Source organism: Taudactylus pleione, unplaced genomic scaffold (assembly GCF_031769625.1).
Source record: "Taudactylus pleione unplaced genomic scaffold, aTauple2 ptg000345l, whole genome shotgun sequence".
Classification (NCBI taxonomy): Eukaryota; Metazoa; Chordata; class Amphibia; order Anura; family Myobatrachidae; genus Taudactylus; species Taudactylus pleione.
The window spans coordinates 4,753,740-4,777,980 of NW_028284746.1; the positions used below are offsets into that span (position 1 = coordinate 4,753,740).

A 24,241-nucleotide genomic window follows, 5' to 3' on the forward strand; every position below is an offset into this window, starting at 1 on the left:
TCTAGAGGTGACAGGAGTGGAAGAGACTAGACATGAGGAATAATGGAGAGGGACATCCATATGGAGATGGCAGATACAAATGGATCCAACATATAGTATTAGTGACAAGGAAGATGTGCTAGAGACTAAAGGCGCCATTTGATAGAAACTAAGTGAACTGGAAAAGAACAGTGAGCCTGATTCAGAGAAGTATGTTCATCCCATGATGAATGTACACCTCCGATGGTTAAGGGCAGGGCTGTGGGGTTGCACAGGGACGCCGTGGTCCGGCAGTAGGAAAGCACCGCCCTCCACCCCGTTGGTTGCTGTGAATAATGTAAGCACAGGGGGAGGGCGCAGTGAGGGAAGGGGCGGGGGAACGGCGCAGGGTGCCGAGACACCTAGCGTCGAACCTGGTTAGGGGTCTGCGCAGGACCCATTCTGTGATTATGCTCGCAGACACCCCTCCCAAGCCGCAGCATGATTGACATGCTGTGGCATATGGGGAGGCGGAGCGGGGACATGGATGTTCAACGTTCCCAGAAATTATGGCACGTCGCCGGTTTCCGGGAGGGACAGGGTCTGCATTGGAGGACGCAGATTCCTGGCCTCTGAAGTAACCAGCACTCGGTCAAACTGCGGGAAGCTTCAGCTCCCGCAGCCGACCAAAGGAGCAGCCATCGGTCGCGATGGTGCTCACAAATGCAGCCAGGGGGATGGAACTGCAAAGCTGCTTGTGTCCGGCTCTGCAATTCCATTCATCTCTGAATCAGGCCCAGTGTCATAAGATTAATAGAAGCGAAGAATCGGCAGGACAATAGGTTAATCGACAGCAGCAGAGAGGTCCAGCAGGATGAGTATGGAGAAGTGTTCTATACAAACGGAATGAGGCATTGGACATACTTAAATATAAACATATTCTCAATGTAAATTGTTCTTAGGAACTTAGGAATAAACTACAGAACTAGGGAAGTGTGAACATGAGATGTTTTCTTAGGGACATACACTAGACATCAACATCTCCTCTTTCGGAGGCAACATGAACAGAGAGAGATGACAGCCAGGACATTAGAAGTCTTCCAGCTTTGAAGCAAAGATCTATTTCATTCCAATATTATTGTGAATATGGCAAGTTATTTCCAATTACCAAGTCAACAAAAAACCTCATGGCACACAAGGGGATGGTATTTGTGCAGCTTTATACACAACGTGCTGATAAGCAAACAACATTATTGGTAGCAATAAAGGAAGAATACATCAGAAGAGAACAAAGATAGATATATATATATATATATATATATATATATATATATATATATATATAAAAACCAACAACAAACTCAGGGAAATGATAAATAGAAACCAAAGCGTCACTGAATTGCTGGGCAGTAATGGGACAAACACACACAGATTGGCAGTGTACTGTACATCTGGAAACCACTGGGGAGAAGCTGTTGTTTTTGGATTCAAAGTAAACGGCTAATTTCGGATATTTTATCTATTTCCACAGAGCGTTCACTCTGTACTTTGTTAAAAGCAAAGAACTTCTAAGTTTTCATTCTGTTTCTTTAAGAAATATAGCCCTATTTCTGACGAGCCAGGGAATATGGGAAGATGAAAGGACACATGAAGAATAAGGAAGACCATTTATTCTTTTTCAGGAGACTGTTTGAATTGTCGTTGGATAAATGTTCTGTATTTTTTCCGATCGTTTAGTTGATCAACTGAAACAGAAGTTATAATTCCTTATGCAACTGAGCTTGTTTATAGCCATATAGTGAAATCCAGTTCATAACCTCCCTCATATTCAGAGAGAAAAAAAGAAAAAAAAGCAATAATCTTAAAATAAATAAGTATAATTATAGCAAATAAATACACAAACATATGACTAAATAAATATGTGTTAAATAGACTTAAGATACTGAATACCTGAATTATATATATGTTAATGAATAGCGCAAGCAAAAAATTTAATGTGGATCAATAAAAATAATGTTAGCAGCAAATAACGCTAAATAAGTCAAATATGTAATGCTATTAACATAAATCTACTAAATGTGTATTAGTGCAACTAATTGGTGACTGTCATATGATTAGTCACCTCTTAGAGCCATGTATTGTGAAACACAAGTTATATACTGTACAGTATACTCTTCCGTAGTGTATACCATATGTGAAAAGTGGCATATATTATTGGAAAATAAGATACTCATAGATTATATATAAACAATTTGAGAGGAATGAAGCATTTTTCGGGTATTTCTGTTAAAAAGAACAATTGGAGAACCAATAACAGAGATAAGAGGCTGGCTAAAAATGAAATGAGATTGATTTATGATCTTATTACTTTAGTACCTGCAGGTTTAAATCATGACTTTGAGGTCAAATGGTTTCTCTGCAGTATGTTTTATTTATTTATTTATTTTTATGCTATAGATGTGGTCCACCGCTAATTCAATTTTGATGTGAAGGAGTTGGAATTCAGAGATTTTCCAGTCTTTTTATCTACTATTTAATTAAACATTTTAGTGTGAATTTATATGTGACCATGTGTTATTATATTCATATGTTATATTTTTACCCTTACCCCTTCAGACACCTCCCTCCATTTTACTTGCAGTTTTTAATTTAGCAACAATTGATAAAGCAAATTATTCATCTAATACGACACTGCATGACTTAATACGCGTACACACTTGTCCAATCCTCTAGGGATCCAACTCCAGACCAGACTGTTGACACAATCCTACTGGAGACCTGGGGGTATATTTACAAAGGTTCGATTTTGTTTTCCATTCGATTTTGGTTCGATTGTCTTAGAGGAGATTTACTAAAGCCCAAATCAAATGTCAAATCGAATTTCTGCAAAACATCAATGTTTTCCCATAGAAGAATATAGGATCCCTTCATTTACTAACATTCGATTTGCAAATCGAAAGTAAAACGAACTCCAAATCCCCAAATGACTAGAAGTGCTTCAGGCTTTCGATTTTAGCATTTACAGTTCTATTTGACACAGATGCATGCATACATCAGTGAGATGCATGCATGTATCTTAGTGTAAAATGCTTAAGTGTTAATTTATTTCCCCCCCTAAAAGCACAACCAGCTCCGGACTTTTCATAGCAAGTCCTGGTTGTGTAAATACAGGGGAAAAAATGCGTAGGCTTCCCCTGTACTTAGCGGAACCAGCACTGGGCTCTGAGCTGGTTCTGGTTTTGGAAATACAGGGGAAAAAATGCGTAGGGTTCCCCTATAATTTCCAGAACCAGCACCTGGCGGGTAAAGCCACAGCCACTTATCTACACACAATACCCCATAATGACAATGTGCAAAGTTTTTTTGAGATTTTTGCAAATTTAATTAAAAAAAAAAAAAAAACACTAAGAAATCACATGCACATAAGTTTTCACGCCTTTGCCATGTAGCTCAAAATTGAGCTCAGGTGCATCCTGTTTCCACTGATCATCCTTGAGATGTTCCTACAGCTTAATTGGAGTCCACCTGTGGTAAATTCAGTTGATTGGACATGATTTTGAAAGGCATACACCTGTCTATATAAGGTCCCACACTTGACAGTGCGTGTCAGAGCACAAACCAAGCATGAAGTCCAAGGAATTGTCTGTAGACCTCCGAGACAGGATTGTCTTGAGGCACAAATCTGGGGAAGGGTACAGAAAAATATCTGCAGCTTTGAAGGTCCCAATGAGCACAGTGGCCTCCATCATCCGTAAATGGAAGAGGTTCGGAACCACCAGGACTCTTCCTAGAGTTGGCCGGATGTCTAAACTAAGCAATTGGGGGAGAAGGGCCCTAGTCAGGGAAATGATCAAGAACCTGATGGTTACTCTGTCAAAGCTACAGCATTCCTCTGTGGAGAGAGAATTTTCCAGAAGGACAACCATCTCTGTAGCAATCCACCAATCAGGCCTGTATAGTAGAGTGGCCAGACGGAAGCCACTCCTTAGTAAAAAGCACATGGCAGCCCACCTGGAGATTGCCAAAATACACCTGAAGGACTCTCAGACCATGAGAGACAAAGATTGAGCTCTTTGGCATGACTGCCAGGCGCTATATTTGGATGAAACCAGCCACCGCTCATCACCAGGCCAATACCATGCCTACAGTGAAGCATGTTGGTGGCAGCATCATGCTGTGGGGATCTGTTTCAGCGGCAGGAACTGGGAGACTAGTCAGGATAGAGGAAAAGATGAATGCAGCAATATACAGAGATATCCTGGATGAAAACCTGCTCCAGAGCGCTCTTGACCTCAGACTGGGGCGACGGTTCATCTTTCAGCAGGACAACGATCCTAAGCACACAGCCAAGATATCAAAGAAGTGGCTTCAGGACAACTCTGTGAATGTCCTTGAATGGCCCAGCCAGAGCCCAGACTTGAATCCGATTGAATATCTCTGGAGAGATCTGAAAATGGCTGTGCACCGATGCTTCCCATCCAACCTGATGGAGCTTGAGAAGTGCTGCAAAGAGGAATGGGCGAAACTGCTCAAAGATAGGTGTGCCAAGCTTGTGGCATCATATTCAAAAAGACTAAAGGCTGTAATTGCTGCCAAAGGTGCATCAACAAAGTATTGAGCAAAGGTTGTGAATACTTATGTACGTGTGATTTCTTAGTATTTTTTTTTTTTTATTAAATTTGCAAAAATCGCAAAAAAACATTATACACATTGTCATTAAGGAGGTATTGTTTGTAGAATTTTGAGGACAAGAATGAATTTATTCCATTTTGGAATAAGGCTGTAACATAACAAAATGTGAATAAAGTGAAGTGTTGTGAATACTTTCCGGATGCACTGTATATGGAGATGTCAGGGTTTTAGGACATTTACATCTTTTCAATTTACCACTTTCACTATTTAAGGAGCAAAACACAGGAATTTTTTTACATTTCTGCTCTCCTATATAATACAACTTTCGCCCCCGCTTTTATTCCCTTTTTTCTGAGAGTTGCATAGGTATGCAGAAAACATATAGCCGCAAATATACCTAAAGATAACATCAGATGAATTCAACAAATTTACAGTTTATGAGAACTGCTGATGATTCTTTTTTCTTTTAGATACTTTTTATATATTATATTATCATAGACACAAAACATTGATATCCACATTTCTGTGCTTTAAAAATTCTTGTATCTGGAGTATTTTATTTATTGTGTCTTGAAAATGTAAATTTTTCATTAAAATTTTTAGTATTTTTTAATATAAATTCCATATGAAAATTTTGCTCTACAAACGAACAAGACTTTATAATTAGTTTTATTTATTTATATATTCTTTCCATATTTTTCTTTGTATTTCTATGTAATTGCTTTAAACGGATATGTATTCATTTGTATTGTATTTCTGTTCAATATTATATAAATGTTATTGTTACAATTAGGAACACTAATAAATCCCCACAGAACACAAGCCATTTTTAAACATACTATAATGTGACTGACTCAGATTCCAACACAGCTAAAACGCAATCTCAATTAACTACTAATTATTCAAAGAAGCCTTCTTATCATAAGAAATACACCACTCCCAAACAACATGCTCCGGATGAAGGTGCCCAAGAGCACAGAAACGCGTTGAGCAGTTTTCTGATCAGATTGAAGTGAAGCCCGTGCTGACAGCCTTAACACGGAGTATCAGAGGTATCCAGCTGACAGTGCCACCTGAGGTCACTTGCCTCATAACCTACAACTCCCTAATACACCGGTAAGGCTGTTCACAGAGACGGAAAGAAAGCATGCACAGCATAGACTCTCCTGGTGTCTGTGCTAGTGACAAGTGATTTTCAGCTGCCGCTAGACCACTCATGGTTCACTGAACACAGTGGTAAGGGTTCAACATACTAGAAGCCCTAGCTGCCGCTGGATCAAAGAGTCTCAAATATCTCCAACAAAGACGACATACCCAGTAACTGTGCCGAACCTAGGCACCCCCGGGGGTCCTTCAATATTGGAATCTATCACGTCTATAAGTACTAGAAGCCGTTGTTATAAGACAACCACAGGATTGCACATTTGCACAGTTCTGATAAGACTAAGATGGCTCTGTCTATGTTAAATTTATATATTAACCTCTTACTTTACAGATACTGTATGTTGCCCTCTGTTATACAAAGTATTATTCAGCTAAACAGCTAACATTATCACGGGCTTCATGAACAACTAATGTTCATAAAAGATTATATCAAAGGGCTAACAGGTCCTTCCATTATGTATGTTTGGGACACTGAGCCTTTCATGTGAGAAACATTTTGATACAGATTATTTTTAATGTTTAGAATACTAATAAATGAAATTATTATTATTCTTCTTCTGTGGGACTATATGTGATGCAGACCGAGAAGCTATTATTTCTTTTATATTATCAGGTTTTACCGGCCACTTTGTAGCCGATTTTACCCAAAAAGAAAAGAAAAACAAGGGGGTCTGGCCCTTTTAAGTATCTACAACCGTGCAAACCGAACATGACTTGGACTTGCCTTTGTATATGTGGCACTGTAACTCCCAGACCATGTCACACTGTAAAATGTCTCTGCAGAGTATCACTCCTGTGACTTTACTTTGGGCAGTATCTGTAATCTGGCCTCTTTCCAAGCACACACAGAGCTGCTTTCCTGCAGGTTTCTCAAGGCTGCTGCAGCTGCAACTCTCAATATGGGCAGATCAGATGCTCGCTTTTTCCACCTTGTTGTAAGAGGAATAGGGGGCCAGGTACAATCTCCTGGGGTAGATGGTAATGAACAGCAGCTGAGATATCACACAAGTCCAAGGTTTCGAGTACAACTGACCTCAGACAGTTTTATTAAGTGGAGAAATAAAACTTCAAATGAACCACCTTGCTTGTCAGGCACTGACTAAAAATAAATATTTCCTGACTAACAACTACAAAAACACTGGAAGTTCAAACAAGTATAGGTCACTTGTATCAAGTAGCTGGTATTCCCTCCCATAGACCATACAGTCCCTTTCCCCAGGTAGTGATAGTGGATGTCCAGCCTGACAGCTTTTTCATATACTCACACAGGAGCAAGTATTTATTTTTTATATACATGTGTGTTGCATTTACATGTGGCAGGGAAAATAGCTTGCAAGCTCCATTGGGATAGGAATTGATGTGAATGACGGAATATTCTCTGTTAAGTGATGTGTAATATGTGTGCGCTAAATAAATACTTTTTAATAAATAAAATAGATAATGAGAGGAACAATAAAAAAGGGCAACATATATATATATATATATAATCTTTCATAATTAATTCTCCTTCACTAGAATTAATTACTAATTCATTACCGTAAAATAAACCAGTGGGAATGGCTTAGCATGGGAGCACTGCAGAATTACAATGCATCCGGCATCTTTAGGAAAAGGACCCAGCTGCCTCTCTCCCTCCCCTCATGGGACGAGGTCAATATCCCAACCACGGGGATTCCGGCGGTCAGAATGCAGTCACCGGAATCCTGCCACCTTTCAGATTGCCCGCACCGGCATCCCGACCGCAGGAATTTCGAAGGTAAGTAGCGGGGTTAAGGAGGAGGGTTAGTGTTAGGCACTAGGAGGAGGGTTAAGCACTAAGGGGGAGGGTTAGATTTAAGGGGCGCGGGGAGGGGGAAGGTTAGGTTTAGGCCCTAGGGGGTAGATTGCGTTTAGGCAACAGGGAGGGAGGGTTAGGGTAGAGAGAGGGGAAAGGTTAGGGTTAGGCACTAAGGGGGAGGGTTCGATTTAGGGGGAAGGTTAGGTTTAGGCTCTAGGGCCATAGGGTGTAGATTGTGTTTAGGCAACAGGGAGGGTTAGGGTAGAGGGGGAAGGTTAGGGTTAGGCACTAAGGGGGAAGCGTTAGATTTAGGGGGCGGGGGACAGTAAGGTTAGGTTTAGGCTCTAGGGTCCTAGGGGGTAGATTAGGTTTAGGCAACAGGGAGGGAGGGTAGGGTAGGGGAGGGAGAGGGGGAGAGTTAGGATCCTGACGGTATCTTGACCCTGTCAGGATGACGGCGTCAGGATTCTGACAGCCGTGATCCCGAGCGCCGGAATCCCATACCCATCCCCCTCCTCATAACCTATGGTGCCCCCCTCTCCTGGAACCTTCTTCTCGTGGCATATTATCCTCTGAAACTCCCCCGCCTGTTCCCATGAGGAGAGGGGAGAGTTATTTTCTATGGTGTAGGGATTACCAAAAATACAGTAACTGAAAACCAAAAAACAAAGGAGAACAGTCTGTAACATCATCATTCCAATAAAAAAAAAGACACTGCCTATGTATATTTCTTTCCTTAAATAGCAATTAACATTTAGAACCCATTACTTCAATTACTGCCATTATCAATAATACAAAAAAAAAAAACCTTAAGGAAGCATTTGACAGTAATTTAATGAGGAAAGGCTTACTGCCGTGAATTGTGTTCATTACGCTGCCTGTCATTAACAATCCTGACAAAACGATACAACTATTTAGCCAATTAAACAAATGACTAATGTGATTTTTGTCACACACTTCTGTGTCCTGGTGAGGGAAGGAGTGAAGCATATTGTCTTGTACATGTTAATAATTAGCTATTTGTCACTTGTTAACGCTCTATTAATATACTAGCAGTTTGGATCGGGCTTCAAAATCATTACAGGAATATAGAAAATACTAATTAGGCCCTATTAAGTGACACTGTATAATGAACTAATTATATTTTTAAAAAATATGTCATGGTTTACATATACAGTGTACTAATGTACGTATGTAGCTATATTCTGGGATGGAATAGATATTCGTGAATAACAATAAGAGCATGAACATCAGGGCAGCTCTGGGTTTTGAGGGGGTTCATGAGCAAAAAATAAAAACACCCTAATACCATCACACCAGAACCACAGCAGCTTATCAGCAGCAGCAGTCTTCTCTGGCAGTGCGGGTGAGGACTGACTTTTATTTAAGGAGGTGTAGCTACGCCTACTTCCATTAGGCAATGCCCCCCAAAAATAGCTGGGGCCCGGCAAACCTCACTACGGCCCTGACTGTGAAACAGTTTATTTAGCGAAGAGTAAAGATGATTTTCGGGGTTACTGGATTAATGCAGAGACAGGTGCTGACGCCTCACACAGAACTCACTGTCACAATCACTGTGCTCCTCGCTCTCAGGGGTCAATTTTGCCTTGTTTTGCTTTTTAAGTTTCCAGCTAAAAGACGCTGAGAGGTGCTAAGTAATTTTACTCATCAGTGTGAAGTGAGCGTGGCAGCAGCAGAGTCGGCAGCCTGCATCTCTCAGGCTCTGTTCTGTGCACAATGGGAGAGCTGCAACTAGCCAGCCAGCCTCAAGGCAGCAGAGCAGTCTGATAGACAGAAAACACATTGATGTGCACATGTTCTAGTATTAGAAGCTGAATGTTTTACTTTGTGTCACATGTGAGCACAAATATATATATATATATATATATATATATATATATTGTCGAAGCTGGATTAGTGGCTGAGACGGAATCAGCGTAAAAATTAGCGTGCGCGACGCCATCTTGCGAATGGCAGCTAGACTCCATCTTAAAAATAAGAATCTGCAAGACGCCATTTTGCGACCAGCGCCATTTTAAGTTACAACTCACGAGCTAAGTACAGATGGCAATGTTTTTGATAATCTACCAAAAACAACTAGAAAAACAGCCTCCTGAGAAAAGTAAATAGAATAGACAATACACCAGAATACTGTGAGTGTTTTACATACAAATTGGTAATCCCTGTATATAGACAAGTATAGTTGTGGCAATTGTAATATAACCCAGACATTGATCTACACAATTGAATTTGTCTGAATCCTAAACAGGTTTTAGTCTCACTTCCAGACAGAATGGCCCCAGCTTCACAGCTGGGGGTCTCCACCTTGTTTGAGAAATGAAGCTCACTGCACATAACACATTTGCATTGCAGTTTGAAACTGTTAGTAAGGAATGAGATATGTGTTTATATGTATATATATATATATATATATATATGACATCATAAATAGAATCTCATGCATAAACACCGCACATTACGCACAGTAGCGAATGCACAATATCCTGCATGCAAACGCTGTTTATTAGCTGCATGCGTGCACTTCTGCCCCAAATCAGATAAACCTAACTAGCGTCTTTTCCCATATCCCTAATACTTACATAATGCACTCTTACACAAAAGGTTCCATAGCTATAAAGTAAAGGATCCAAGTTTTATTCATTTATTACAAATGCCGTGAAATAAAGACTATTTTGGTATCTAAGGTTTAATACGTGATAAGTAAGCCGTGTTTGATATTATACTGATCCGCACTTTATCCACAGCTTTCCGGTATCATCTGTGTGAAGATCGGAACATGCGTTCGCAACTTATGGACCGTAAAGACATAAAGAACCAAAATGTATTTTTGTGAAACCAACAGCCTAGATTTGCATGCAGGGGAAATAAAGGAGGCAACAAGCTGTTAGAGGCTGTTCTGTGTCCATTTGAACCAACCTGTTAAATGCCCTGTAACAAATGTACCCGCACTGGGAACCAATGGGATGAGCAACAAACTCCTCTATTGTCTTGTCTATTTCTGGGGGGGTATAAATATATGTGCTCTGACCCTGGGTTTCTAGTCTATTCTGCTGATTGCTGATTGACGGAGGTCTCTTGCTGATGCCGGAATCTGGTCCCAGAGCGCTTGCATATGTATGACTGTATCTTGGGTCTGTATAATTCTTTGCGCTAAATTGTACTTAGATCACAGCATGTAACTGACTGTACTTTACTTGAATAATACTTTGTGCTTTGGAACACATGTTCAAGGTCTAAAGTCTTTATTTTACTGTATGACTGCGTACGCAAATAGCGTCAATTTTAGAGGTTTATAGGCAGGGTTTAGAAGGTATAGGTAGGTGCATATAGAGGTTGAAATCCAGTATCCTTAATAATATATATATATATATATATATATATATATATATAGATGTAAGTAAAAACAAAGTGGGGTGCAGGGCTGTCCTTCTAGGCCCCTACCATCCCATGTTACATGACAAACATATATTATACGGTGACCCATACATCTTCTTTCTATTATATTCCATGCAGCACAGTGTGTACCCAGCTTTACTTGCAAGTCTGACCAATTAGGACAAGTAATCCCAGAAACAGCCCAGCTTGTTGTAGAAGATCCCTGTGTGCTGCAACTTTTTTCTACCACTAACACAATACAGCCACCAGGCAAATCCGGTAGGATGAGAAAAGGACATTGTCATGCAAGAATCACCACTGCTAAATCAATCTGTCCTACACTGATGGAAGAGCTTATACGAGCGTAGTAGTGGAAATGGTAATACCATTGCTAAAAAGCCCACACTAGGAACACTACCTTTATTAATATTTCATATTTTGGTCTAGCTCGTTTAGGATGTCATTGTTTGAAGGCAGGGGTGTAAGTTCATACCAGGCTCCCATGGGCGAAATAGACGGTGGTGACTCCCCCTTCCCCTATGACTCAGGCTCGAGCATGGGCCAACATCCACAGTAATACAGCTGAGGGGGCAAAGGAGGAAGTAGAGTGATCGCAATGTGATCGCATTACTTCTCAGTGGTCGCTGGGACAGGTTCCTATGGGAGCCACTGTCCTGGCGACTCACCAATAGTACATCTGGGTGAAAAAGAAACTCCTTATTTCTGTGAATTGTAGTGTTAAGGAATCTTTATTTTCGGGGACTGGCCGCAAATGATAATAAATACAGTTTTATTTTAACAATTAATGCACCACCCTAAACAACTACTGCTCTATTTTCTTTCATTATACAAGACATATACAGTATATACAATATACTTGCATGATTCCTTCCCAATGAGGATGTCTAGAACTCCTGTATCAGTATCCTGCACAGCAGGTTGGATGCAAGTGACAGCTGACCAATAAATAGCTGCTGATCAACAACATCAGTGACTGCAGCAAATCACTTCTGAAACGTGGGGAGATACCTCTCTCTGCACATTTCATAAGTGATTGCTCAGAAGCCCCATGGTGGTCTGCTACTGCTCCTTCCTCTCTCCTTGGTGCCCCTGACAGCTGGGGCCTGGAGGACAATGCTTTCATGGTCTCCGGAAGTTACGCCACTGTTTAATGGACTACTCTGCTCAAAGTGCGCCTGATAATGTGTTTTCTCCCAAAAATCCACTTGGATGTCCAAAGTGTGTACATTGAAAATATAGGAAAATGTGTACCCTTCAAAGTATAGGAATGAGCCTTGGTTTCTAGCAACCCAGACCAGCCGGAAAGTCAACAACTTTTTCAGGGGAAGGAAAAGGCTCTGCCCCCCTATCCTCCCACCCTTCCAGCTACCAAGTCTCATTTTTCCACCAGTGCCAAACTAGGGAGCACTCGCAAGTCTAAACCACATGTAGTAAATATACCTCAATCCACTCAACAGTAAGGATCCTTTATCTCTCAGTCTGCTTGCGAATACCCAGTATTTTCCCAATTGTAAAGTGCTCTGTAGAATGCAGATGTTAGATAAATATATGTTAATAAATAATAAATGGTACAAACTTTTGCACCACCGAAACAGCACAATCTTGACCCACAAATCCATGCACACAGCAGCACAATATTGTCCATTTATACAGAAGTAGGCACCATGACATCACAGAAAAGCATCTGCTCTCTCAATATTCAAAAATGACCCTCAATGACTAGCGTAGAAGAGCGCCCCCAATGGATAAATTGCATAACTAATAAACATCAAATCCTTTATTAGGCATGGTAGCATACATTGTTCAATAAGGCAGGTAGAAAGGCTCTGTAAAATAATTATTTAGGAAATAATTAACTTACAGAAAGGGGAGGAAAATACAGAGAGCTTTACAATCACTATACGCTGTTGATGCTAACCCATGGCATAGTAAAGACATATACAGACATCTATTAGAGAAGAGAAAGACATGACAACAGCCATGAGCGTGACCTTGCTGCCAGCCGTATCAGAGCAGGTGTTATGTACATATTGCCGTGTAATAAATGAGATCTGGTGCTCATTAAGCACATTTCTTGTTTCATTCTAGCTTTGGGTTCCTCCCAGTTTACCGCCAATTACTTAATTGATGGAGCAATTCACACTTGATATCTATCTTCAGGACATGCAAAGGCATGGCTGCCACTCACTGTAATGAGCTGCATCATATTGAAAGACCAACCTACTACAATTCTGCAAATGGTCTATACCTAATAACAACATCCTTCAAAAGACAAAGCAGGAGAAGGAAGAAAAAAAAAGACCTGCTGTAGAAACATTTATATTTAATAATTTAATAAGCACACCAGCTTGTCCAGCACACAGTACCCATTTACAGTTGTTAGATTGATTCAGCAGGAAAATGAAGTTAAAAACATATAAAATAGCATGTGGTATTTCACAAAATGAACATAACCAACTTCATTACTTTGCTAAAGAACTGTATTACCTCTGAGCGCCTCTGCACAGCAGAAAAAGTACACATTGTAAATTACAAAAGCCAAAAATGTAGAGTGTAAATGTTTAAAAATGTAAGTAAGATGTATATCACATGCAATTACTATTCATATAAACTAAACTTAAAAAAGTATGAAAAACATAAGATTACTAAACAATTAAAAGCAATAAACACATACTGTAACTAGTTTTAAAGATGAAAATAGTGCCTTTTGCCCACACTGATTGATAGCCAGCTTCAGACTACAGTAGGAAGTACATATCAAGCATATGAAGAAGCACTTTAAGCAGCTACGAAAGAGAGAACCGGGCATGTTACTACTGGTGATTGATGTTCCTCCCCACCTCATTATATGAGCAGTCTCCTATATAGCCTGTGCACTCCTGGTTCCTCCCTGATAATTCAGATACACTACTGCCATGGTATTGTCCAAATTAATTCTCACTGGGAGGCCCTGGAGTAACGACTGAGCATTGAGTAGAGCATTGTATACTGAACTGAGCTCCAATACGTTGATTGAGAGACAAGACTCTTGAGGAGTCCAGAGACCCTGGAACGTATTGTGAAGGACCACAGCTCCCCAACCAGAGATTGTAGGACCAGGACCGTAACTAGGGTAGTGCGACCCAAGGCAGGGGATGCTGTTTGGGACTTTAAATTTTCTGTTTATTATCATTCTCACATATAGCTTCCTCTTCTTTTATCCCCAGCATCTCCTGGCCTATCTCTTCTCTGGCCTTTCCCCATGGCCCTTTTTCGGGTGAGCGTCTTATGTCCCTATTTGAAAAATTGAAGGGGGGGGGGGCCAATGCACTTTCTGGCACGGGGCATCAAAAAGTCTGGTTATGGCTGTGTGGAACAATCTCGAAAGTGGCTATCATCTTTCCCAGAAATCTCTTACATAAATGGATAGATACTGACGTAAAGTGAAATAGACCAAGGACTGCATAGATAAAAATCTTTTCCCTAGGACGGAAGACTGTGCAACGGTGTTGAAGATCATTCTCAAGAAAATCTTGGTCTGAGGAGGAATGAGATTGGATTTTTTCACACCGACAATTCATCCGTGGGATTGTAACACATTTTGAGTTAACACAACTCGATTGAGGGTGAGGGAGCCCTTATCAGGAAAAATGTATATGTAATTTTATTTTTTTTTATTTTTTTTCAAACCCAGTTTCTGATCCAGGTGCTGCTTCAAGATAGCAGCACCTAGAACAGAAACAGGGTTGGAAAATATACAGTATAAAAAAAATAATTTTTTTTTTCTAACCATGGTTTAAAAGCATGGTTGATCAAGGGTTCTTTCAAGGCAGTGTTTCACAGGGAATCGGTATGATATACCGATGGATGGGATGCCGATGGGAGAAAAGACCGATGCCGGCATCTTGATAGTGAAGACTCCTGACAGGGGCTGGTGAGTACCCTAACCCTTCCCCATCTCCCCGTCTAATCCAAACCCTCCCCCCGATGGCGCCTTACCCTAACCTCCCCCTGGTAGTTCCTAACCCCCCTTCCCGCACCCTAAACCTAACCCTCCCCGGGGGGGTGCCTAACCCGTGAAGCAATCGGGAAGCCGACTGCCTAAATACCGGCAGCCGGCTTCCCGACTGTCATATCCCGGCAAGGGTGAAATGCCGGGCATCTAGATGTAGATGCCCGCATTTCCCCGACGCCGGGAGACCGGCGCCCGGCTTCCCGATCGTAGTGATGCCGGGCGCCGCGAGCGGACAGCAGCGGGGGGGGGGAGGGTTAGGGCTCCCGGGGAGGACTTAGGGCTAGGCACCCCCCCGGGAAAGTTAAGGTTAGGCTAGGGGGAGGGAGGGTTAGGGTTAGGCACCCCCGGGGGGGACTTAGGGTTAGGCACCCCCCCGGGGGACTTAGGTTTAGGCAGTGGGGAAGGGGGTGGTTAGGGTTAGGCACTTGAGGGGGAAGTTAGGGTTAATCACCCCTAAGGAGGGTTAGGGGGGTTAGGTTAGTAGATACTTACCTATCCACGATCGGGATTTCCAGCGCCGTCGGGCTTCCGCTGCTTCTAACTCTGCTCTTGTCGGGCTGCCGCTGACGGGAATCGAACTGCCGGCCATGCGGCCGGCGGTACTTCATACCCATTCCCCTAACCTCCTCCTAGTGGTGCCTAACCCAAACCCCCCTTCCCGAACCCTAAACCTAACCCTCTCCGGGGGTGCCTAACCCTAACCCTCCCCGTGGGCGACTAACCCTAACCTCCCCTCGGGGGTCCCTAAACCTAACCCGCCCCCATCCCCGGGTAAAGTCTCATACCTTCGGGATGGCGGCGTCTGCATTTTTTATCAGGCGCCGGGATCTTGACGTCTGGGATCCCGTCCGCCGTCATCTTGAACAAATGCAGTTTCACAGTACTAATATAATATGCAGGATTTCATTTTCATGAAAATTTTATAGCAGAAAATACGTTTTTTTTTCTTTCTCCCTTTGGGAGGGGGGGTTGGGGTGTTTCTGACCCTGAACGGGAATAGTAGTTCTTTTTAGATAAATGAGAAACAGAAGAGTGCACAATAGGAGTTTCCCATTTAGCTGTATCTGTTACAGGATAATGTACAGAAAGACATTAACCGGTGACAGGGTCGCAACTAGGGGTGTGCAATGCTTTTGATGCTCTAAGATGGACACCACAGCTTATACAGCCCCCATTCGGGCACTGCTGTTCTTCCCCCCCCCTGGCATGATGTCATGTGCACTGACCGGTGAGGCACTAAGATTTTTTTTTTTTTTAATCCAGATTTTGCTATTCTTCACCGAGGAGTTCATTATGTTGAGGAGAAGAGCGAAAAACGACAGACTGCTTTTTTTCCTCTAGGATCTGCAGGCTCTGTTTCCTCAAAATCCTGAATAATTAAACCTGCTTAACTGCTACAATAAGGGCTTCAACACCCTGAATACTGCCTGCAGCCTCTTCCACAAAAGAAGATTTTTCAATATCATAATTATCTTGATATTCTTTATTTAGGGAAAAAAGATCAGAGTCTTCCAAGGATGGAATGAACCTGGGCAGCTTACGTTTCTGAGATTTAGACATACAGTAGACCAGTGTTGGCTAACCTTGACACTCCAGCTGTTATGGAACTACATAACCAAGCATGCACTGCTACAGTTTTGCTATTAGGGCATGCTAAAACTGTGGCAGGGCATGCTGGGATATATAGTTCCACAACAGCTGGAGTGTCAAGGTTAGCCAACACTGCAGTAGACACAGGTTCTAATAACCTTCATAAGGATGAGGAGACCTGAACTAAAAGGATAACAGGCTAATTCCTGAGCCCAAGGAGGTTCTAAATCTGTAGGGCAAGCAGAGTGAACCCAGAAAGCAGCAAGTGCCAGAGGCGGCATCTGAGGTGGACCTATAGAAGAACCAGCAAGTGGCTCTGATGTCGCAGCAAGGTGCTTTGAGACTTCCACAACAGCATAAGTCAGGGTGGTAGCCCATGTAGGGGTGGACACGTCCGCAAATGCATCACCAGGCGAAAGTGAGCGATGGCTCTCCACCACACTAACTGCGCAAATAGCACCATGGTCTGTTCTAGGCTGAGGGAATTTAGCCTGACATTTTGAACAGGTAAAAAGTTTTGTCACAGCGCCTCCTTTCTTTGGTAGGATCTTGGACAACCTTTTAATAGACATAACATATACAAGGGTTGGGTATGATATCCAGGCTGTCGGGATGCAGCTAGTCAGAATGCCGACAGCCAGAGTCCCAGCACCCATACCTGTCAATGGTGAGTATATTTCTAACCCTTACCACAACCCCTACCCTAACCCTCCCTTCTCGGTGCCTTAACTCTCCCCCCCCTAGTGCCTAAACCTGACCTACCTTTCCCCACACCCTAAACCTAACATCCCCTCCTCGATGCTTAAACCTAACCTCCCCCCCAGTACCTATACCTAACCTCCCCCTCCCCGATGCCTAACCCTAACCATCCTCCTAGTGCCTAACCCCGCTAGACAACGCTACCCTCTCCCTGCACCCCGTTACTTACCTTCGGGATGCCAACGGTCAGGATGCTGGTGCCGGAATCCCAACCTGTTGGGATTTCGGCACCGGTATAATGATCGTCAGCATGCCGACTACATCCCATATACAAGATTATGAGGGAAAAAAGAAAATACAGTATTTTTTAGATAACAGTTTCACCCTATAGAACAATAGTGATAAACCTGCATCAGAACAATAAAATAAATTATCCACTAACAACCTAATTATGTTATTGTTAGGGTAGATACCAAATTAAACTGCACCGAACAATAAATATCAATAATATGTATTAACAGTTCTAAACATGTAAAAACCATGGCCAGATTAACAATGGGGCGGAAGGGACAACAGCTCCAGGCCCCCACATAAAAATAGATGAAAATGATCCTGACAGCATGATGATGACCAGCCACCAGCTATCCACACGGTCGGCCATAAATCATTATTATTAAAATTGTATTTCTATTTTCCTCACAAAATGAAGCAATTTTATAATGCTATGCTTTTAGTGAGACATTGGAGCTGACACTATAGGAGGTGTACACTCCCAAATGGTACTGGCCACACCCACACAGCACGGGTCACACCTCCAACACTTCTCATAATAGGACCTTAAACATTTTCAGCTCAGGCCCATGTGGCCCCTAATTCAGCCCTGGGCACAAACACATAGGGGCATATTCAATTGCTGGCAAGGTAAAGCCTATTCAATTAGTTTACCTCCCGCGATACTTTTTGGCATACCAGACTTTTCACCTACATCGTGTGTTTTGCATGCGGAAAAGTATCAGGCGCGCTCCCGCTATTCGCCATATTCATTTGGAAAGTATGCGAAAACGGTCACCGGCGAAACAACAGATGACAGTCATGGTAAAAATGGGGAACTCAGCCTGACAGCCCCCAAAAGATGCACTAACATTGGGGATCACTATAGATGCCCCTGATTAGCCCTAATGAAGGTATTTATGGTACTTAAGTTGTGTCAATTGGTGCCAATTAGCGCATTAACACAAGTGGTGAAGAATAGCATTAAGCAGCAATTTTTAGTCAAAATAAGTACTCCCAGCAAATTTGGGGTAATTGAAAATGGGTGCTAGCATATTTAAGTTGCTAAAGTGAAGTTTTAAATGACGTAAAAAATTCACATGCCGCAAGCACCTGCAATCATAAAAACACCTGCCCCATACTTGGGGACCCCCCAAAAGTCTATTTCGTTAGTTTTTAAGTTTGTCCCCCAACTTTGAACTTTTTCGCCCCCAAAATGAAAGTACTTTTTTGTGGTGTTCTTAAGTATTTATTTTTTTTAACAAAGTTTATCTTTGGGGGACTGTCCCAAGGGTGCAGAGGGGTTTACCGAAGTTTGCACCCCAAAACCACAATTCTGCACTTTTTTCAGCCTGCTATTCATGCGCGAAACTTTCCGCCTGGCAAAATGAGGTCATCCGCAAAACTTTTCACCTCTAATTGAATATGGCCCTTAGATAGGTAAAAAAACCTTGCGCTCAATTTTGGATTACCGCGGGTATGCACACTCCCTATACCCGGTATATCCAATTAAATAAAAGTGCTCTTGGGGTTTTCATAGCTGAAAACCCTGCGGCGCGTAACAAAAAAAATAAAATAAAATAAAAATTTAAAAAATATATAGATATATATATATATATATATATATAGCGTCCAAATGGATGGCACTCCCATACAGCAATCAAAAAAGTCCCGGGTGCCCTCCGTGAGAAAACAAAAGTCCTCCACATATACACACCAGATCGGCGGCACTCCGGTATAAATAAAGCAAATATGCAGGATATAATTCCAACGTTTCGATGCTTTATTGCATCTTTGTCAAGGTACAAAATGTATAATAAACAGCACACTTACATATACCCCTCACCACACCACGTGCGTCGCCACGGCTTCCGGGTCCGGCTAAGGAGCGCCCACTTGTGACGTCATCAGCACGACCCCCGTTGCCCGGCAACAGTACTAAAAACAAAAATGAACATAGCAGCAAATCACAAAGAGGAATGAACACATGTAATCCCCAAATCGTATAGGCATATTATTCACAGATGCCCCCCCAAAACAACAAATTAGACTAATAATAAATACAAATAATAAACATTAAATTTTTTCCATAATAGCCTCACAAAACGATCAAAATACATTCAATTGCCAAATGGATGCAAAATACAGCAGGGAAAAAGAGTAACTGCCTAATTTACAAAAAACAATGTAATCCTAGATTTTCATTCAATCCTTTTGGTTGCAATGTGCCAAGTCTATAAATCCAGCGTGCCTCACACTGGAGCAATTTACGCGATCGGTTACCACCACGAATAGATAGTGGAATGTGGTCTATAATAATATACCTGAGAGCTGATAAATTATGACCCACCTCCAAAAAATGCCGTGCCACCGGCTGGTCACTGGTGCCAGTTGAAAGGGCAGCCCTAATGGCCGACCGGTGTAGGGCCATTCGCTCCCTAAGGGTCCGATCAGTTTTGCCCACATAGTTGAGACCGCATGGACAGGTGATCATATACACCACAAACTTAGTGGTGCAGCCCACCCGGTGACGGATAGAGTACCTTTTACCACTGTGTGGGTGAAGAAAACTGTCCCCAGTACTTAAATATCTGCAGGTAAGACAGTTCAAACATTTAAAACATCCATTTTTAGTTTTTAAAAAATTATCCTGTTCTTTGGCCCTTAATTGTCCTATATCTGTCTTAACCACCCAGTCACGTATGTTCTTACCCCTAGTGTAACAAGGCATGAGGGATATTTCTGCTAGATTAAGATCACTATCCTTCTTTATTATGGGCCAATGTTTTTTAGAGATGATATTAATCTCCTTACTTAAAGTATTATAGTGATTCACCCATGGCAATCTCTCCGACCGTTGTGCTTTATCACTAGGGTGCAATAGATGTTCACGGGGTAATGACATAGCACGAGCTTTCGCTCTATCCAGTAAATCTCGTTTATATCCCCGTTTCAAAAACTTGACAATCATCCCATCAATATTTTCAGAGGCCATCTCAGTACTGCTACAAATACGACGAGCACATAAAAACTGTGAAAATGGAAGACCATACTTAGATGATCTAGGATGAAAACTATTAGCGTGTAAGGTCGTATTTCTATCAGTGATTTTACTGAACAGTGACGTATTTAATTTAGACCCACATTTGATGATCTCAACATCAAGAAAAGTTACTTTTGATTCATCAATATTGTATGTTAATCTAATTGGACTCCCTGAATGGTTATGTTTGTCCATTAATTCCTCAAACAGTTCTTTTGAACCGGACCATACAATAAAGATGTCATCTATATACCTGGTGTAAAATTTTACATAGCTTGACATCTCAGAAGAAAAAAATATGTCACGTTCTGCATGCATCATGTACGCATTGGCATACGATGGGGCCACATTCGACCCCATCGCACTGCAAATAAATTTTCCCATCAAAAATGAAATAGTTGTGGGTAAGAACTATTTCCAGCAATTTAGTAACAAATGATGTAACCGGCCCCTTATACAGAGGATTACCATCAATCAAACTGCATACTGCACTAATACCTTCATCATTAGGGATGATAGTGTGAAGATTTGAAACATCTATACTACACAAGTAGCATTCCTGTGGAATATCACCCAATTGTATCAATTTATTAAGAAAAGATGTAGTGTCTAACAAATGATCTGGATGTCCCGTGACACACGGTTGTAAAAGTGTGTCTAAGAATACAGATGTTGGTTGAAATAAAGATCCCCGGGCCGAAATGATTGGACGCCCAGGAGGGTTGTCCAAGCATTTGTGCACTTTTGGTAAAGTGTACAGTATAGGAGTAATGGGATACTGGGGCAATAGAGCATCACACAATTCTTGTGAAATGATGCCCTCCAGTACCGCCCCCTCCAAACATTCCTGTAAAATTCCTTTATAATTTGCAGTGGGATCCACATCAAGACGCATGTATACCAACTTATTACTGAGTTGTCGCATCACTTCAGTAGTATACTTGTCAAGGTCTTGAATAACAATCGACCCGCCCTTATCTGCGGGTCGTATAACAACATCAGAATATGAAGACAAAGATTTTAGCGCTTTAAATTCCTCCCTACTCAAATTGCTGGAACATCTAGGTACATTTCTATTCAACATATTAACATCCTTATCAACCATATTAATGAAGGTTTTGATAGAATGGTTATTAGACATAGGATCAAACAAAGATTTCATAGTCAATTTAGACACTGTAGTGGGCACATCACATGCTTTACCAATTATCGGTTTTGCCTTAGATCCCCTAAATACGACCTTACACGCTAATAGTTTTCATCCTAGATCATCTAAGTATGGTCTTCCATTTTCACAGTTTTTACGTGCTCGTCGTATTTGTAGCAGTACTGAGATGGCCTCTGAAAATATTGATGGGATGATTGTCAAGTTTTTGAAACGGGGATATAAACGAGATTTACTGGATAGAGCGAAAGCTCGTGCTATGTCATTACCCCGTGAACATCTATTGCACCCTAGTGATAAAGCACAACGGTCGGAGAGATTGCCATGGGTGAATCACTATAATACTTTAAGTAAGGAGATTAATATCATCTCTAAAAAACATTGGCCCATAATAAAGAAGGATAGTGATCTTAATCTAGCAGAAACATCCCTCATGCCTTGTTACACTAGGGGTAAGAACATACATGACTGGGTGGTTAAGACAGATATAGGACAATTAAGGGCCAAAGAACAGGATCATTTTTTAAAAACTAAAAATGGATGTTTTAAATGTTTGAACTGTCTTACCTGCAGATATTTAAGTACTGGGGACAGTTTTCTTCACCCACACAGTGGTAAAAGGTACTCTATCCGTCACCGGGTGGGCTGCACCACTAAGTTTGTGGTGTATATGATCACCTGTCCATGCGGTCTCAACTATGTGGGCAAAACTGATCGGACCCTTAGGGAGCGAATGGCCCTACACCGGTCGGCCATTAGGGCTGCCCTTTCAACTGGCACCAGTGACCAGCCGGTGGCACGGCATTTTTTGGAGGTGGGTCATAATTTATCAGCTCTCAGGTATATTATTATAGACCACATTCCACTATCTATTCGTGGTGGTAACCGATCGCGTAAATTGCTCCAGTGTGAGGCACGCTGGATTTATAGACTTGGCACATTGCAACCAAAAGGATTGAATGAAAATCTAGGATTACATTGTTTTTTGTAAATTAGGCAGTTACTCTTTTTCCCTGCTGTATTTTGCATCCATTTGGCAATTGAATGTATTTTGATCGTTTTGTGAGGCTATTATGGAAAAAATTTAATGTTTATTATTTGTATTTATTATTAGTCTAATTTGTTGTTTTGGGGGGGCATCTGTGAATAATATGCCTATATGATTTGGGGATTACATTTGTTCATTCCTCTTTGTGATTTGCTGCTATGTTCATTTTTGTTTTTAGTACTGTTGCCGGGCAACGGGGGTCGTGCTGATGACGTCACAAGTGGGCGCTCCTTAGCCGGACCCGGAAGCCGTGGCGACGCACGTGGTGTGGTGAGGGGTATATGTAAGTGTGCTGTTTATTATACATTTTGTACCTTGACAAAGATGCAATAAAGCATCGAAACGTTGGAATTATATCCTGCATATTTGCTTTATTTATACCGGAGTGCCGCCGATCTGGTGTGTGTATATATATATATATATATATATATATATATATATATATGTCACCTCTGATAGCTCAGACACTGCCTGTAGCTGGGGGCTCGGCCACAAAGCAGCCTAGAAAACACTTTTATGGGTATGTCACCAGTATGACGGCCATCATGAAGTCGCCCATCTTGGATTCAATTCTAATTTTTTTTAATTGGTAAGGAAGTCATGTGGCATAACAAATAAATGCATAATTTCATAGTAAAAACATTGGTGTTCTTCATTTTTACCTATCTTTATTCATTCTTGAGTTTTAACAAAGTGTATAGGATATGTTCGAAGAGCTAAGGTTATTCTACTTTGTTCTAGATAGATAGACAGACATGAACAAAACAAAATAGGTGAAGCTTTTAACCACATTAATGAAGGTAAACTTAAATGTACTTACAACTAAGTCTTGGTCCTGTAGCAAACCGAGAATGACTTCATAAAGAGGTGGCCTCAAATCAGCTTTAAACTTCACTGAAACCCACTGTCCAATTAGCCAAATTACTCTACGACGTAATAATTTATACCTTGAAGAAAATTAAACATATATGTAGCAAACGTTAAAATAAACATGATCAAACAGATCAAGTGTTCAAAATATACTCACACAATATACACCATATAGTATAGGCCAGGGACGTGCAGTCAGGGTAGGTATACTCCCTGTCAAACTGCAGAGTTTTGACTATAAATAATGATTAGAATAACACAAAGAATATATTTACAACTTATACAAAATCTTCTTTGTATTATTCTGATCGTTTTTATAGGGAAAACTCACCAAAATTGCAGCACTCCCTAAAACTACAGGGAGAGACAAGAGATGAGGCAGTAAGAGCTCAGCCTCACCTGTGCTAGCTCAGACACTGGGCCACAAAGCAGCCTATAGAACACAGCGAAAAAGAGCTAATGGAGGCGTGTCTCACTGATGGGGTGTGCCTTGAGCTTTGATGGACACCTGAGGTGACCAATCCAGGATGTACTCAGGAATCAGAGCTCAGCAGAGGAGGCAAGGAAATTGGACTATGCAGACAGAGGAAACACACAAAGGAGAAAAAAGTGAG

The 24,241-nt window shown here is 41.5% G+C and overlaps 1 protein-coding gene across 2 annotated transcripts in view; it reads right to left on the reverse strand.

The window, feature by feature from the left end:
* IPO11 (importin 11) overlaps positions 1-24,241 on the reverse strand; it is a 553,468-nt gene that overhangs the window by 319,752 nt on the left and 209,475 nt on the right. For both annotated transcript variants that reach the window (XM_088444066.1, XM_088444065.1), the window contains exon 15: positions 23,578-23,704. In XM_088444066.1, the coding sequence (XP_088300192.1) occupies positions 23,578-23,704 (127 nt within the window). The remainder of the gene's footprint in view (positions 1-23,577; positions 23,705-24,241) is intronic.